The sequence below is a fragment of the Equus asinus genome, chromosome 25 (assembly GCF_041296235.1).
Source record: "Equus asinus isolate D_3611 breed Donkey chromosome 25, EquAss-T2T_v2, whole genome shotgun sequence".
Taxonomy (NCBI): domain Eukaryota; kingdom Metazoa; phylum Chordata; class Mammalia; order Perissodactyla; family Equidae; genus Equus; species Equus asinus.
In genome coordinates this window covers 54034837-54049844 of record NC_091814.1, presented here as the reverse complement: position 1 = coordinate 54049844, position 15008 = coordinate 54034837, and the positions used below count along the sequence as shown (strand labels likewise).

General features: G+C 38.4%; 1 protein-coding gene across 2 annotated transcripts in view; it reads left to right on the top strand.

Annotated features, from left to right (window-relative positions):
* MAEL (maelstrom spermatogenic transposon silencer) overlaps window positions 1-14806 on the top strand; it is a 40330-nt gene extending 25524 nt beyond the window's left edge. For both annotated transcript variants that reach the window (XM_070497172.1, XM_014828648.3), the window contains 4 exons: window positions 9563-9625; window positions 10405-10537; window positions 13628-13703; window positions 14278-14806. In XM_070497172.1, coding sequence (XP_070353273.1) covers window positions 9563-9625; window positions 10405-10537; window positions 13628-13703; window positions 14278-14465 — 460 coding nt within the window. In that variant the 3' untranslated portion in view covers window positions 14466-14806. The remainder of the gene's footprint in view (window positions 1-9562; window positions 9626-10404; window positions 10538-13627; window positions 13704-14277) is intronic.
* Window positions 14807-15008: the final 202 nt, after the last annotated feature.

Below are 15008 nucleotides of genomic sequence, written 5' to 3'. Positions count from 1 at the left end.
CTCTCTAAATATAAAGTTTCTTTTTCTGAGCCACTTGAGAGTAAGTTGCTATTCTCATGCCTTTTCACCCCTAAATATCAGTGTGTTTTTCCTAAGAACAAGAACATTTGCATTACCAAAATACAGTTATCAAAGTCAGGATATTGCCATTGATACAATCCTATTATATAATCTAAAGGCCATATTCATATTTTGCTAGTTGTTCCAGTAATGTGTCTTATAGCAAAAAAAAAATCATTAGGGTCCAACCGAGGGGCACATGTTACATTTAGTGATTATGTCTCTTTAGGCTCCTTTATTCTAGAACAGTTCCTCAGTCTTACTTTGACTATTGTGGTGTTGACAGTTTTGAAGAGTATAGGCCAGTTATATAGAATGTCTCTGAGTTTGAGTTTACCTGTATTTCCTCATGATTAGATTGAGGGTATGTGTTTTGGGCAGGAATACCACAAAAGTGATGTGTCTTCTCAGTGTGTCGTATATGGAGACGCATGAGGTCAGTTTGTCCCATTACTGTTGATGATAACTTTGATCACTTGCTTGAGACAGTGCCAGATTTCTCTATTGAAAAGTTTCTGTTTTTCACCTTATAATTAGTACTTTGTGGGGAGATACTTTGAGATTTGGTAGATATTCTATTCCTCAAACTTTAATCTGCTAGTTTTAGCATCCATTGATGATATTTGCCTGAATCAGTTATTACTATATTTGTGAAGTGGTGATTTTCTAACCTGATTGTTCCTTCTACATTTATTAGTTGGCATTCTATTAATTCCAAGGAAGAGCTTTTAACTCTTTTTTTCATTTATGTATATGAGTATGGACTCATGGATTCCTATTTTATTTAGTAGGTTATAATCTGTTACTACAATCAACTTATTTTTATGCTCAGATCTTTCCTTTATGGCCAGTGGGAGTCCTTTCAAAGCAGCAGTGTCTTTGTCCTTTTGTTATTGCCTCATCCTTCTTTCAGTGCTGCTTTGCTTTCTGGCACTGTGTGTTCCAGGTTCTTCTTATACTTTTTGTGTTCCAGCCTTCAATTAGCCATTTCTCCAAGGAGCCCTGGTTCCTTTAAATAAGGAGAGCATTTAGGAGACAATCTGGGTGCTAGGTATGCTCATTCCTCTAGGACGTCATTGACCCAACTTCTTAATGGAGGGAGCTGGGATATAATGTATGTGTATACACACACACCTTCGTTACTCATGTTTCTGTAGCTCTGGGTGTGTGTCTGTCTCTCTCCCGCTCTGACTTGATCTCACCATGAGTTCATACTGAACCTACAATTCCAGTGCAGCACCATAGATTTCTCTAGTTTTCCGCTTTTCTGTTTTTGTATATTTCTTCTCTGAGTGAAAAACCTGGTACTCAATATTTTTACTTGTTCAATCCTGGAATACGTTGAATGTAGTTTTAGAATTGTTAAGTGATACTTCTTTAAAAAGAAAAAAAAATGTATTAGCAGTTCCCAATTTGTTTTCAGTTCTTTTTCAGTCTGAGGGTATATAATCAAAACACTTTGTTCAAATGTTATTTGGGTTGGTTCTTTTTATTTCCCCCTTCAGTCTGGTTAAATTACTCATTTGAAATATAAAGTCTGTTTGCTTGTTCATATTCCATTTTTGTTTTGTCCCATCCTTGATTTTATTAGCCTTTGAATGTGTAATACGTTAACATGGTTTGAAGAAAAGAGTATATTCAGAAGTATCACTCACTTCAATCCAGCTCCATAAAAGGTCATTGGATTGCATTAAATTTATAAATTGGGAAGAACTGAAATCTTTATGATGTGTTTCCATTGTTCACATCTATTGCTGTATCTTTCAAGTCTTTTTTAAAGTTTCTCTCACACGGGTTGTGTGTATCCCAACCTGGTGAATTTTTGTGGGGTGGTTCCTTGATAACTTTCTCTATTTCTTGTATGGAAATTGATTTGATTAGGCTTTCTAACTCTAATGGTATCATTTTTGGTAATCCATACTTCCCTAGGAAGTTATACATTTTATCTAGGTTTTCAAATGTATTTGTTTAAAAGTCTGCAAAGTTAAGTAGTCTTATAAGTTTTACTATTTCTTCCATTTCAGTGGTTATCTCATTATTTCTTATATATTTGTGCTTTTCCCTTTTTTCTCCTAAATCAAACCAGCTGGTGGGTTGTCTATTTTGTTAAATTTTTTCCAAGCAGCAGGATTTTAATTTATTACAGCTGCTGTTTTTCTAGTCTCTTCCTCATTAATTTTTGCTTTAATCTTCTTTTTTTGGTACTTTGTGGTTCTTTTTATAGTTTTTTGGGTTTGGAATTTAATTGATTTGTTTTTTTATTGATAAGTGTTTAGGAGAGTGAATTTTCTTGTAAATATTGTTTTCATTGCATCATATGGATTGGCATACAATAATTTGTCATTTTTAAAAAAAATCCTCTAGTTTCAACTCTCTTTTTCCCAGAAGTTAATATAAGGCTTTTAAATGTCCAGGTGGAAAGGCCTTTCTCGTTTTTGTTTTTGTTATAAATTCTAGTGCCTTTGCATTGTGATCAGGGTGTTTATAATATTTCTGTTTTATGGAAGTTACTGGTGTTTTCAATTTTTTGCTAATTTGAAATATCAATTTTTGTGAATGGCCTGTGGATATATGAGTATGTTGTTTTCAGTGTGTAGCGTTTGATATCTATCTGTAAGATCTGTCTTGTTATTTAAATTGTCTTATCTCTTTATTTATATCTGGTCTACTTGATCTGTCTTGTATTGAGAGTGGTGTAAAGTCCTCTGTTACTACCATGTTTCTGTCTGTCTCATTGCATCTCCTGTAGTTTCAAGCTGGTTGCTGTGTTATTTGGTGCCTTTACAGAAAAAGTTTGCTGAATCTTGATGTAGTAGATTGATCAGGGACTCCTGGGAACAGTAGTCCCTGTGTTCTTGCATGTTTAAAACTTTCTCTATTGGTTTACCCTTTATTTCCTTGAGTTTCTGGAAAATACAGCTCCATTGTTGTATTGCTTTGTGTTGCTTTTGAGAAATCTGATCAATTATTTTTCTTGGCTTTTTAAGTTATTTGATCATTTTGCCTGGAGACTTTAATATTTTTTCATCTTTAAAGTCTAATAGTTGTACTAGGGTATTTCTCTGAGTTCATCCTTGGAGGTCGATTTTCCCAGGTGCTCGGCCAGCCCTTTGACTTTGCAGAATCAGGTCTTATTTCTGGAGGTTTTTCTTGGGTTGTAGTTTAATATCAGTTCTGTTCCATTGTTTAGTTTTACCTCTTAAGGGAGTCCAGTATACGTATGTTTGGTCTTCTTTGTCTCTCTTTCATTTTGATTACTTCCTCTGACCCTTTTGTTTCTTTCTTTAATCCTTTATTCTCACGATGGTTTTCTGTTTTCTGGTTTCCCTGTTAACTTTCCCTTTGGATCTGTTCTTCCTTGGACAGTTTGTAATTGAATTCTTTTCTAATAGGATTTTTATTTCTTAGTTTTGTCAGCTCTTATTTCTGTTGTTAATTTTGAAGTTTCTTATCAGGTCATGTTTTCGCTTCCTCAGATTCTTGTTTGAGGATATTTAATTCAATGTGGAATGTTATGTTACAGTTTTCTCCTTCATGGTTTCGGGGTGGGGAGCAGATGGGGGAGGAATTATTTGCTAAAGTGTTTTGGTTCTTATTTTCTCTTTTCTTCCTGCAGCAGCTTTCCATAGATGCAGGTGCTTTGGGTTCCTTTGTTTCTTGGACAGGGCAAGTGCTCCCTCTTCTGTCGGTGTAGCAAGGTTTGAATGCTTTCAGGGTGGAAAGGCTGTGGTTGTGGGTCTTCCTTTTTTTTGATTTTCTTTTCTGCAGAATCCTAAATTTTCCCCTTTGCTTTTTTCCCCCTCCACACAATTTCTAAAGGACTCTTCTCCTTCCTCTTACCCTCTGCTGCTCCGAAGCATTGCCTCCAGACTGCCTCCTGGCGTCTCCAGGCACTTGAGTCCCTTTCCTGTCATCAGCACTCTGCTCAGCCAGGGCCATTTGCTTTGTGGGAATGATTGTAATTTAATCTTAGGCACTCTGTTTCCCTTCTCTCTCTTCCCCACAGTGTTTTCTGGACTCTACTCTCCATATAAGGCCGTATAGAGGCTTGGGGTGTGAACTTGAGAAATGACTCACTGGAAATTAAGGGTTGTTGTTTTTTTCCTATTTGTAGGTTGAGTTTTGTGGTGTTCTTAGCTATGCTGCAGGTAGAGATTTTGTACGTTTTATTTTGTTTGTTCTTGTTAATCTGTATAGTTTATGGGTGAAGTGTTAGGATATTTGGATATGTGTACTGTTACCTCAACTACTGGCTGAAGTATTTTTGAAACTTCACATTCAGAGGTGTTCGGTGTCTGTATTTTTATACCTTACTGTCTTCTGTGCCTTCTAGAGTGTTGTTGATGCAGTGTTTCTTGAAAGTGAACTGCACTCTCGTCTCTGGGATTTTCTTCCAAGCAACTGATAGACACTCTTTTGCGAGTTTTTATGCTAGTTCTTTCTTGACCTTATCAGATGATGTCAGTGGAAAGTTTTCAGAGAGACACAAATATTTTCTCAAATGATCTTTAAATGGTTTATTGACTAAAATGTTGAAGGGTTGTAATTGTTTGGTTATCAAGAATGATCAAATTTATACATGTTTAGGCAATGGCCACTATTTCTAGACTGACCAATAATAGCAATTGTAGAATACGTTCAATTGTAAGATGCATTCCAGCTTCAGTTAAGGTGTGAAAAAAGCTTGTTTTAGGACTGAAGAGCTGCAGTGTTGAGCTCAGCAGAGTGAGTGCAGGCTGCAGCAAGCCTGGAGGAGTGTTTCTGAAAGACGGTCTTTAAGCCTGTGCTGTGAGGTTTTGTTAAAGATGAAACTGTTCATAGGACTTAAGCACTTGAATAATAAACTGCTTTGGACAGGATGGAGCTTCCTCTTACTGACCTTCAGGATGTAGTAAGCTTTCCATGTGTAGTATTTAGAAGGGAGTCTGAGATGGAGTGGGCAATAGAAACTATTGTTAGAATCTGTTAGTTAATACAAGCGTATAGGACTCATTTCAAACACTACTCTTAAGCTTCTATTTGAAAGACCTCAAAGTTTCTAATAAATTTTTGATAAAGTTGTCTTGAGAAGAAATAAGCAGATATTAAATTGGTGAAATTGAGTACAGTTAGACAAGGTGAATTAGAATCTTAAGTAAGCAGACTATTAATGACTATCATGTTATTTTGAAGGCTAGATATTTGTAATTTTTATAGGTCTCCCATTCTCCTCATTGCTTCTTGTCATAATTATCTTTGAATTTATTCACTATGACCTGCTGACTGAAACAAGAGTGCTTTTATTTAACCAACAAGTATTTATTGAGCATCTCCTCTGTCCCAGGCACCATACTGAAGGTACAATAGTGAACAAGATTAATATGGTCCTTGTCTTCATGAAGGTGGCATTTAAGTGGGAAAGAGAAACAGACAAATAATAAAGAAAACTGTCATTTTAGCTTGTGATCAGTGCTAAGAAGGGAATCAGCAGGGTACTCTAATAGAGAAGAGTGTATAGAAAGGTAGGCTGCTTTCAGGAATGGTCAAGAAGACTTTGAGAATGTAACATCCAAGCTGAGGTCTGAAGCAGGGGAAAGATGCAACCCTGCAAAAATTGGAAGGAAGAGCATCCTGGTAGAGAGATACTGAGGCCTGGAGGTAAAAGGCAGGTGTTTGCTGGAAATTGTTAGGCAGTCAGTGTGACTGCAGAGTGGTGAGCAAAGAGGATGCACAAATGATGTTGAAGAAATAGGCAGGGACCATAAACACAGGGAAGGGTGTTTGATCAAGTAGGGAACCAACAGAATTAAATTCTGTTTCTGAAAGATCTGAGTTTTTTTATGGATGTATTGGAAGAGGGCAAGAAAGGAAGTAGAGAGTCTATAATTACTAGGTAATTTCTCTGGTTCAAGCGAGAAATGGCTTGGACTAGGATACTGACAGTAGAAAGAGGAATAGCTAGATTTCAGACTGGTAAAAATCAGTGGACCTCGCTGATGAACCAGATACAGGGAGAGAAAAAACAAGAACAAAAACAAAGACAGTGCTGAGATTTCTGGTGTATACCTCAGGGTAGAGGGGAAAGAGAGAGAAGAGCAAGTTTAGAATGTTTTGAGGCTCTGGTGAGGCAAGATCTAGAAGTAACAAGCAAGCAGCAGGTCATCCTGGCCTAGAACTCAATGGAGAGGTGGGGGTCATGCCAGCATTCATTTCATTTTGTGCCAGGCACTGTTCTGGGCGCTGAAAATACAATGAAGAGAGAGAAGTCCTCTGCCTTAATGGAACTTACAGCATACAGATGAGGTCATCTAGGTAGAGGATGAAAAAAGAACCCAGCACAGAACCCTAGTGAGCTCTGACATTTTAAAACTGGGCAGAGGCTGACTTTTTTGAGGTCTTAGTACCTCTCAGCCTACAGTTTCTATCATATTACACAAATCATCATAGCCATCATCAGTGTTGGCCAGGGTTGAGGAGATGAGGAGAAAAACTAAGGTCATAGATGTGATGGGGTACTTGGTAGTTGGGGGTGTTAGTTTGCTTTTGTTCCCTGGATCATCTCATTCTTTTGGGTTGTGAATTGTGGTCTTCCTGTCTTGATCTTTTTCGTGTTGCAAGCTTTCTTTGAATGTCTGATTGTCCTTGGTTATGCTCCTATTTAGAAATGAGGCTGCAGAGCTGAGTAAGTGCTCTTTATTGCTCAGTGGGGTTATTAACTGATTATGCTTTGCTATAGGGAAGGCAGACAAGGGAGCTAGATGTTAAGCTGAAGACAGAATTCTGAATGTTAGAATGTGGCAGGCTTTCGTTAGCGTACCAGCATCCATTATTGCTGCCTAGTTCTTCAAGAACAGTTTCCTTCTTTGCACCAGGTCAGGGAAGTTGACTTTTCTTTGTACAGAAGTTCAGCCTCACGTCTTACCTCTGCTTTCTGGCAGGGACATGTCCGTGAATTGAGTGCTGAGAGATAGTCCCCCACTTCTGTGCCGTCTGTTCTGTGCGTACTGAAGGCTGTGACTTCCTTTGTCCAGCTGCATCAGTTACCGCTTTTTCATTTACTTTCTGTATCCCCCAAATTTGTTAAACTCTCTTCTGTGGAGGCCTCTTCCTGTTTTCTCCTTTATTGTGGATATCTACTATTTTTATTCTCTGTCATTTTTATATAGTCTTGAGAAGAGGGGAAAGTAAATTTATGCATCTTGAATCAGAAGCCCCAGCAATGGTAATTTTAAAATAGGCATTTTTCTATTTTTACATCACTTCAGAATAGTCTTTCCTTAGTCCAGTTTATTGAGTTTTTTATATTTAACAAATATTTGAGTAGCACTTGTTCATCTGGCGTGAGACTAGGTCCTGTGGGAAATATGGGAAAGACTGACATGATCATCCTTGCTCTCTGAGTCTCCTAACAGGAGCAATAAAGCATGTAGAGACACTCGAGTTATATATGACAATTTATGATAGCTCTTTTTAAAAGAGTTTCAAAAGATTATGATCAGTGTAAGGGTTTAAAATATTTGAAAAACTTTACGGAATAAATTTTTTATTTAATTCTTCTGGAAAGATGGATAGAATTTCTAGAAGCAGAGATTTGGGTTGAAGGGAGGACTTTTCCGAGAGAAGAAAATGACCTGGACTTTGACTCAGAGGAATCAAAGCGCAGAGACTGTCTAAGAAAAACCAGTGAGTCAGTCTGACTGGAGCACAGAACTTGTGCAGCTGCCGGATGACGGTAGTTCCCACGGCAGATAAAGGCAGGGTTCTCCTTGAAAAGAAGAGAGTCTTAGCCCTGAACAGGGGGAGAAGGAACCGTTGAGACCTTTCGATATAAAGAGGGGCAAGTAGGCCTTTCTGCTGCACGTTTGAGTGAGGGAGATAGTGTTGGGACTTGGGGGGTAAGTTGCAAACTTAGAAGACATACTTACTTGTGGCCTAATGTTATGACTTGAGTGGAATTTTATAAAAGAAACACGTTTGAGGTGCGTTAAAGTTGGAGCTAGATTTGAGGCTGCAAAGTGAATATTAATAGCTTAAAGTGTACAGAGCAGTTCTAATTTTTGACAGATTTTTAGAATGACTCTTCCTTTACTATAAAATACACTCATTTTTTTTAGGGGAATTGGTGGGATGATTTGGAGGAAGATGAAGTATAAGTAAAGACAGATCAAATCAATGTCATTTTTAACAATATAACTGTCGAGTTAGAGGCATTTTCCCCCGGGAGCAGATTTTTGTAGGGTTTTGTTGTGCTTTTTAATCCTGGAATATATTGTTAGTTTTTCCATTGCCATCAGTTCAAATATGATCTACAGTGGTAAATGTGGATATGTGGTAGGTACCCTTGGGGTTTAAGTTCTGGACAAGGAGCAAAACTTAGAAACTAAAAATTACTAAATTCCATGTGGGTATGTAAGAACTTAGGTTTAGTTTTAACCTAAGGCTTCATTTTAGAGTTTTTTGTTCTTGTTTGTTTTTGTGAGGAAGATTGGCCCTGACTAACATCGGTGCCCATCTTCCTCTGTTTTGTATGTGGGACATGGCCACAGCATGGCTTGATGAGTGGTACATAGGTGTTCACCTGGGATCCGAACCTGCGAACCCTGGGCTGCTGAAGTGGAGCACACAAACTTAACCACTATGCCACTGGGCGCCCCCCTTATTTTAGAGTTTTATGAATCATTTATTGGATTATTTTTTGGAAAAGAAGTGGGAAGTTCTTAATCTTATTTTTAGTTTTCCATTCAGTTAAATAACTTATGTTCAGTGCAGAGAAACTGACTTTTTACACTTACCGTTTAGCGTATTTGTAATTTCTAAATGGAAATTCTTGCAGAGTTCAGGCAAGCTTTGTAGTACACGGGTAGTGCTATTCAGAGTCCTCACAGACTGTGCTCTCGGTGGAAAGATGTTCACAGGGTTATAGTGGCTCTCGTCGTGGGAGTGAATTTGTTGGTCTCCACTCAAACATCCCTTTCTCAAGGTGCCTCTCCTGGCTGCCTTATCCAAAATGTCACCCCTCTCCAACATTTCATAGGATCTTTTTCTTCTTTGTCCTTTTTCTTCCTTAGAACTTACCTAACTTCCTGTGTATTATGCCTACATATCTTTTTTTGATCTGTCTTTCCTACTAGAAAGTAAATTTTGTGTGGACAAGAGTTTCCCTCTGTTTCATTCAATAATGTGTCCCTAGTGCCTAGAACGATGCCTGGTAAATGTATGCACTCAGTAAATGCTTGTGGAATGAGTGCATGTTAACCATAGTCACTAATGTGCCTCAGAACACTCATTATATTTCATGGTAAAATTTACCAGTTATGGTTATGTATGGTTGGCGTAGCATCATGAATTTGCATCAGAGGAGGTAACATAAGAAATCTGTTTTTTGTGTGTTAAATTAGAAACTTTAATCTCTGTCAGTTTTTCTTAAATGATTTCAACTAAGTTAGAAGTCTGGCATATAAATACCCTTAAGTAGTGCTACTTCAGTTAGATCAAGATATTCAAATCCTTCTTTTTTGTACAGGTGCAAGTGGCATGAAGAAAATGATATTCTCTTCTGTGCGTTAGCTGTTTGCAAGAAAATTGCGTAAGTTGGGGAACGGAGTTTCTTTATGATGCTGCCCTCTGCACTGAATTCTTTGCCATTTTGCTTGCTGTTGCTTTGTAGTTGGAGTGAATCACTGTTCACCTCTATTTCCACAATTCTCTTTTAAAACAGGGATTTTGTTTGTTTGTGTTTTACTTCATGCTAGTTTTATTATTCTGCCCATGTCACTACTTGTCTGCTGTAGTTATCACGTGAGCAATTTGGGCGAACCCTCAGAAGCACTTCTGAAAATTTTCCTTCTAGGACTCTTGTAGGACAGCGGAATTTCCTGCTCCCATTAAGGACAGCACTTCCTTGTGAAAGTGCTCAGAGAATGTAGCCCCTCTTCTTGTCCTTTTGTAGTGAAAGCCCCTGGAGCCTCTGACCTCTGGGTGCTCAGCCGTCCCCTTACACAGCGGCTGGTATTGGCTCTGAGGTTAGAGAAGTGTTTTTAAAGTTGTAGCCTTATTTCTGGTGCTCCCCTCTCCCTGCCTTAAACGTCTGAGAATTCTGGTGATCTTTACCCTTGTCCCCATTCCCTTATAATGAACCTGGAAGTTTATCCGGTAAGTGTATTGCTTACTAGTAACGACCATTTTTATGATATGTATTGCTGCCTATTCCCATTTCTTCTCTGAATCTCTAAATTTCCTTTTTTCCCCAATTGAGAACAGTACCTTTCACATGCTTTTTATGTTAGAAATCTTTAAAACATGAATGCTTTTAGGATGAATTAGATGAGATTCTTATAATGAGTTTTTTCTTATTTCCTTTTAAAGGTACTGCATCAGTAATTCTCTGGCCACTCTCTTTGGAATCCAGCTCACAGTGGCCCATGTACCACTCCAAGATTATGAGGCCAGGAATAGTGTGACACCCAAAATGGTTGTATTGGATGCAGGGCGTTACCAGGTCAGGAGCTGACTTGGGAGCTACTGATATCTTCTTATATCCTGCTCAGTGTGGTCCTGGCCAACAGCAGCTAAAGATCAGGCTTGTGTTTGGTTCTCTCTCTCCTTAAAGATTTTTTTTAATCCTTCCTGGAATGTGAACAGTTCTTAATCCAGTTGGATCTTGCATAAAATCCTTTTCCTTCCTGGTATATTGTCCCACTATATTTAACAAGGTTTTAAGAAAATTAAAATTGGCGGTTAGTCTTTATACAGAACACATCCAAACATTCCAAAAATTAAATATCTGAATGTAGATAATATAAATATTTAAAACATCTACTTCAAAAAATGTATAGGACCTGATTCAGGATTTGATTAAGAGCTATCTAATTTCCCTGCCACCTTCCTGCCCTCCTTGTTATTACTAGTAGGTCTCTCACTACTAAGAGCATAGCACTTAAGAGGATGGGCTCCAGGGTTAGAATTCCTGAATTTCATGTCAGGGTCTGCTACACACAGACTTGTGACTTTATGCATATTACTTGATGTTTCTGTGCTGATTCCTTATCTGTGAAACAAAACAATAATAAGGGCTAGTAGTTGTAGCATTAAATGCAGCAACATATGAAAGTGCTAAGAAACCTGCCTTTGAAAACAGTAGATAATAAATAAATGTTACTATTTAAAAATAGCTAATAAAACAGTGAAAAGGGAACCCCAAAAATGGAATGAACTATTGATGCAAACAACAATTAGAATAAATCTCAAAGACATTAATTATACTGAGCAAAAGAAGCTATACTATATGATTCCATTTACATGACATTCTTGAAAAGGCAAAACGATAATGATGAAAAACAGACCAGTAGTTCTGGGGGTTAGGGGTTGGGAGAGGGCGTGACTGTGAAGGGGTAGCGTGAGGGAGGTTTTTGAGGCAGTAGAATGGCTCTGTATTCTGATTGTGGTGGTGGTTTCATGAATCTATTCTTGTGTTTAAAACTTGTAGAAGTGTACACCCAAAAGAAGTCCATTTTACTGTATGATAATGTAAAAACATAGAAAAGGAAGTACCCTGGAGCTCTCCATATTCCCTGGGCAAGGGAATTCCTCTCTCCTTTCTATTAACCTATAGTCCAGTGTTCTTAACTAAGGCCTGTTTTGTGTGGTCCAGAGAGCATTTGGAAAATATTGGGAGACATTTTTGGTTGTCACAATAGGGGAGCGGGCACTGCTAACATTTAGTAGGTAGAGGCCGGGGATCCTGCTGAACATCCTACAATGTACAGGACAGCCTCCCGCAGGAAAGTGTCCAGCCTAAAATGTCAGTAAGGCCCAGATTGAGAAAGCCTGCCTTAGCGGCATTATCGCCGTCTAGCTGAGACCAGCAGAATGAATCTTATTCCCCTTTTCTTTGTTTACATCAGTCACTAATGCAAGCTCAGGATACCTGGATCCTCGCTCCTCTCCCAGACTGGTCTTGTTTGGTTGATCCTGTTTCCCAGTCCTCCCCAACTCCTGAAAGACTTTCCTGTGGGTCTTTTCAACCTCACTTGTCAGCAAGATCTCTAATATCTTTAACATCTTCTTGAGGTCTGTTTACCTTCTTGGTTCTAACTAACACTTGGCTGTCCTCTAAGGACACTGCTTCTCTGTTAGCCCTTTCAAATGGTGATATCTTTTTTTTTCATTTTTCATGGGCCTAGATTTGAGGTGGTTGTCCTTGCTTTAAACTTCTTCCTGCCTTCTCCCTAAAACCCCTAGGCTTTGAATCTCCTGCCCTTCAGGCTGTAGTACTTCATAACCCCTTTTTGGAGTAAGTAGGCCCTGAGTGGATCATCCTTGTTCCTAGAGCAACTCTGAGCCAGATCAGACAATATTCCTATCAGAATTCTTGATTTCAGTTTCAGCATAGGTAATTCTTCCAACTGCCTGACTTCTCAGTTCCTCAACTTCCCCTTCTCCAGTGATCCTGTCTCCCACCATACATCAAGTACCCACTCCCCTGGTCATTTCCTAGGCACCAGTGGCACCTCCTCCATAATCTCAATTTCAAGCATCTTGCTCTCTGACCACCAGTATCCTACCTCAGTGCCAACAATTCTTTGATCCCTACTGGAACCTGCAATTCATGTATGCCTCCACTGTTTTGCACTCCTTTACAAGACCACTGCATTGCACAACTCCAGGGGTACCATTCACACATGTGCAGTGCTGCAGCCTGTCTCCTCCTCTACTCCCTTACCCCCAACCTTCACTTCCTTCCTTCTAAGCTTAGACTCCTTGGTCTGTCATTTCCTCTCACTCACAGTATCAACTCCATTTACCGACCTTCTTTCATCGTGCTTGGTTGACAAATACTAACCCTCATTAAATCTAACTCTTCTACTCTATTCCTATATTTGTGAAGCTAAGTGAGACTGAAAAGAAACTACCATACTGACTGGTCTTATTAAAGACCCATCAACACCAACTTCAGGTGAGCCCTTAGAGTTGCCCGGCATTGTCCATTTCTCTAGTTTCATTATTCTCCCACTCTCCTAGACAGTTATTTCTTACCTTGGTTCACTTTAAACTTCCATCACCTCTTTCCTCACCCTTGTTCTAGCTGATGCCTGGCTTCCTGCTTCTATGAGAAAACAGAAACAATCAGAAGAGACTTTCTACATATTCCTACCACCACATCTCGTTGCATCTACCATGTACTCTGCTTCTACTCTGGTTTTAATGAATCAGTTGGCTGTGTTCCTATATAAGACCAGTCCTTCTATTTATGTATTAGATCCCATTCTCTTACCCACTCAAGAACATGGCTCCAGTAATTCCTCCTCTTTGCCTCATCAACAGGGTTTCTGTCTATTCTTAACCATTCTTATCAGCAAACATGCTATAATCTCATCTTTAAAAATAAAAACCCTCTCTTGACTCTATAGTTTCCCTCCAAAGACTATCCTCTGCTCCTCTTTACAGTAGTACTCTTCAGAAGTTGATCAGACGTTGGAAAAGTGTATGTTAGTTTGTATTTTTTAAAGAGTAATTTGAAATTGAAGTAGATGATCCAGTAGTAAGAAGGAAACATTTTTTATGGTATTTTTCTTTCTGTTACTTACAGAAGCTAAGGGTTGAGAGTCCAGGATTCTCTCATTTCAACTCTTCTAATCAGAAACAAAGATCAAATACACCCACTGGTAAGTATCTTATATTTTATAAGAGTGCACCCAGAGTTTAGGGCCTTAAAGCTTATTAAGATCCCAGAGTATGGTACTTAAACAGATGCTCTACATTAGCTTGAAGATATAAGGATCTTGTTGAATTAGGATTTTGATTTGGCGTTATTAGCACCTTAAACAGTTTGGATATGTACATTTTTGTGTCACTTTGACAAATTTGACTTACTCAGGGCATTTAAAATAAAATTGTTATTCTTTTAGTAGCTATAGTTCTATAGTTATGATGTGATGATGTCTTTAGGAAGATAGGAAGCTTGAAAAGCTATTGACATGAAATTGCATTTGGTTCCTAAAGACGTTCAGTTAAGGTTTCCAGGGCTGAATTACAAAAAGAAATACTGTTGTTCAGCCATTTTTTGCCTTTATTCTTAAAATGTTTGCCTTTTCCTCTAAGAATCTCTCTCTGATTAATGATCCATTTAGTTATGGCTTAGTGAGAGGCCTACAGTGGGATAGGAGTCAACTGAGGGATCTCTTTATTATAAGACTATAAAATTGCTGCGTTGCTTTTCTTGTATTTTCAATATCCTAGGTGACTACCCATCTGGGATGAAAATTTCTGGCCAAAACAGCAGTGTTCGCGGAAGAGGGATTACCCGCTTCCTAGAGAGCCTCTCCGGCTCCTCCAGCAGTATCCACCAATTCTCCAGCTGCGAGACCTCACTCTCACCTTACGTGTCCCAAAAAAGTGGATGCAAATCTTTCTCTTCTTTATCTTAATGGTGATACTTTTTTCCATTTCTGGAAAAATAACAGGCCCAACTTCCCTTCTGACTACAGTCATATTAAACAGATCACATCAATGATAAATGTCACTACTGTAAAACTGCTTAATTTGCAAGGAAATTCTGTTTCATAGATTAAAAATAATTGTGGTTGGAGAATATTGGCATTTTTGCTTTTTTTCTCGAGGGTTGGTTCTACTTCCTGACTATATGATGGGAATACCGTTAAAGTTTTGAGTCCTATAAGAACAAAACTGGCATTTTCAGAGTGCTTATGAGAATGTTGTATTTTGACAATCTTTTCCTCCACAATAAAGGTATTGAATATCTGTTATGAAAGTTTTGTAAATAGTGTTTATTTCTTTCCATTAGAAATGTGGGACCTTACCCTTGAGATCTGCAGGCTGTTTTCTTTGCAAATATCTAAGAAAATTAGCCTTTTACAAAAATTAAGTTTTGCTACTTAAAAGTCTTTGAAATATGCTGACTTTGGCAGAAGGAGTCATTTGAAGGATGAGAAGCCAAAATGAGATTGTGT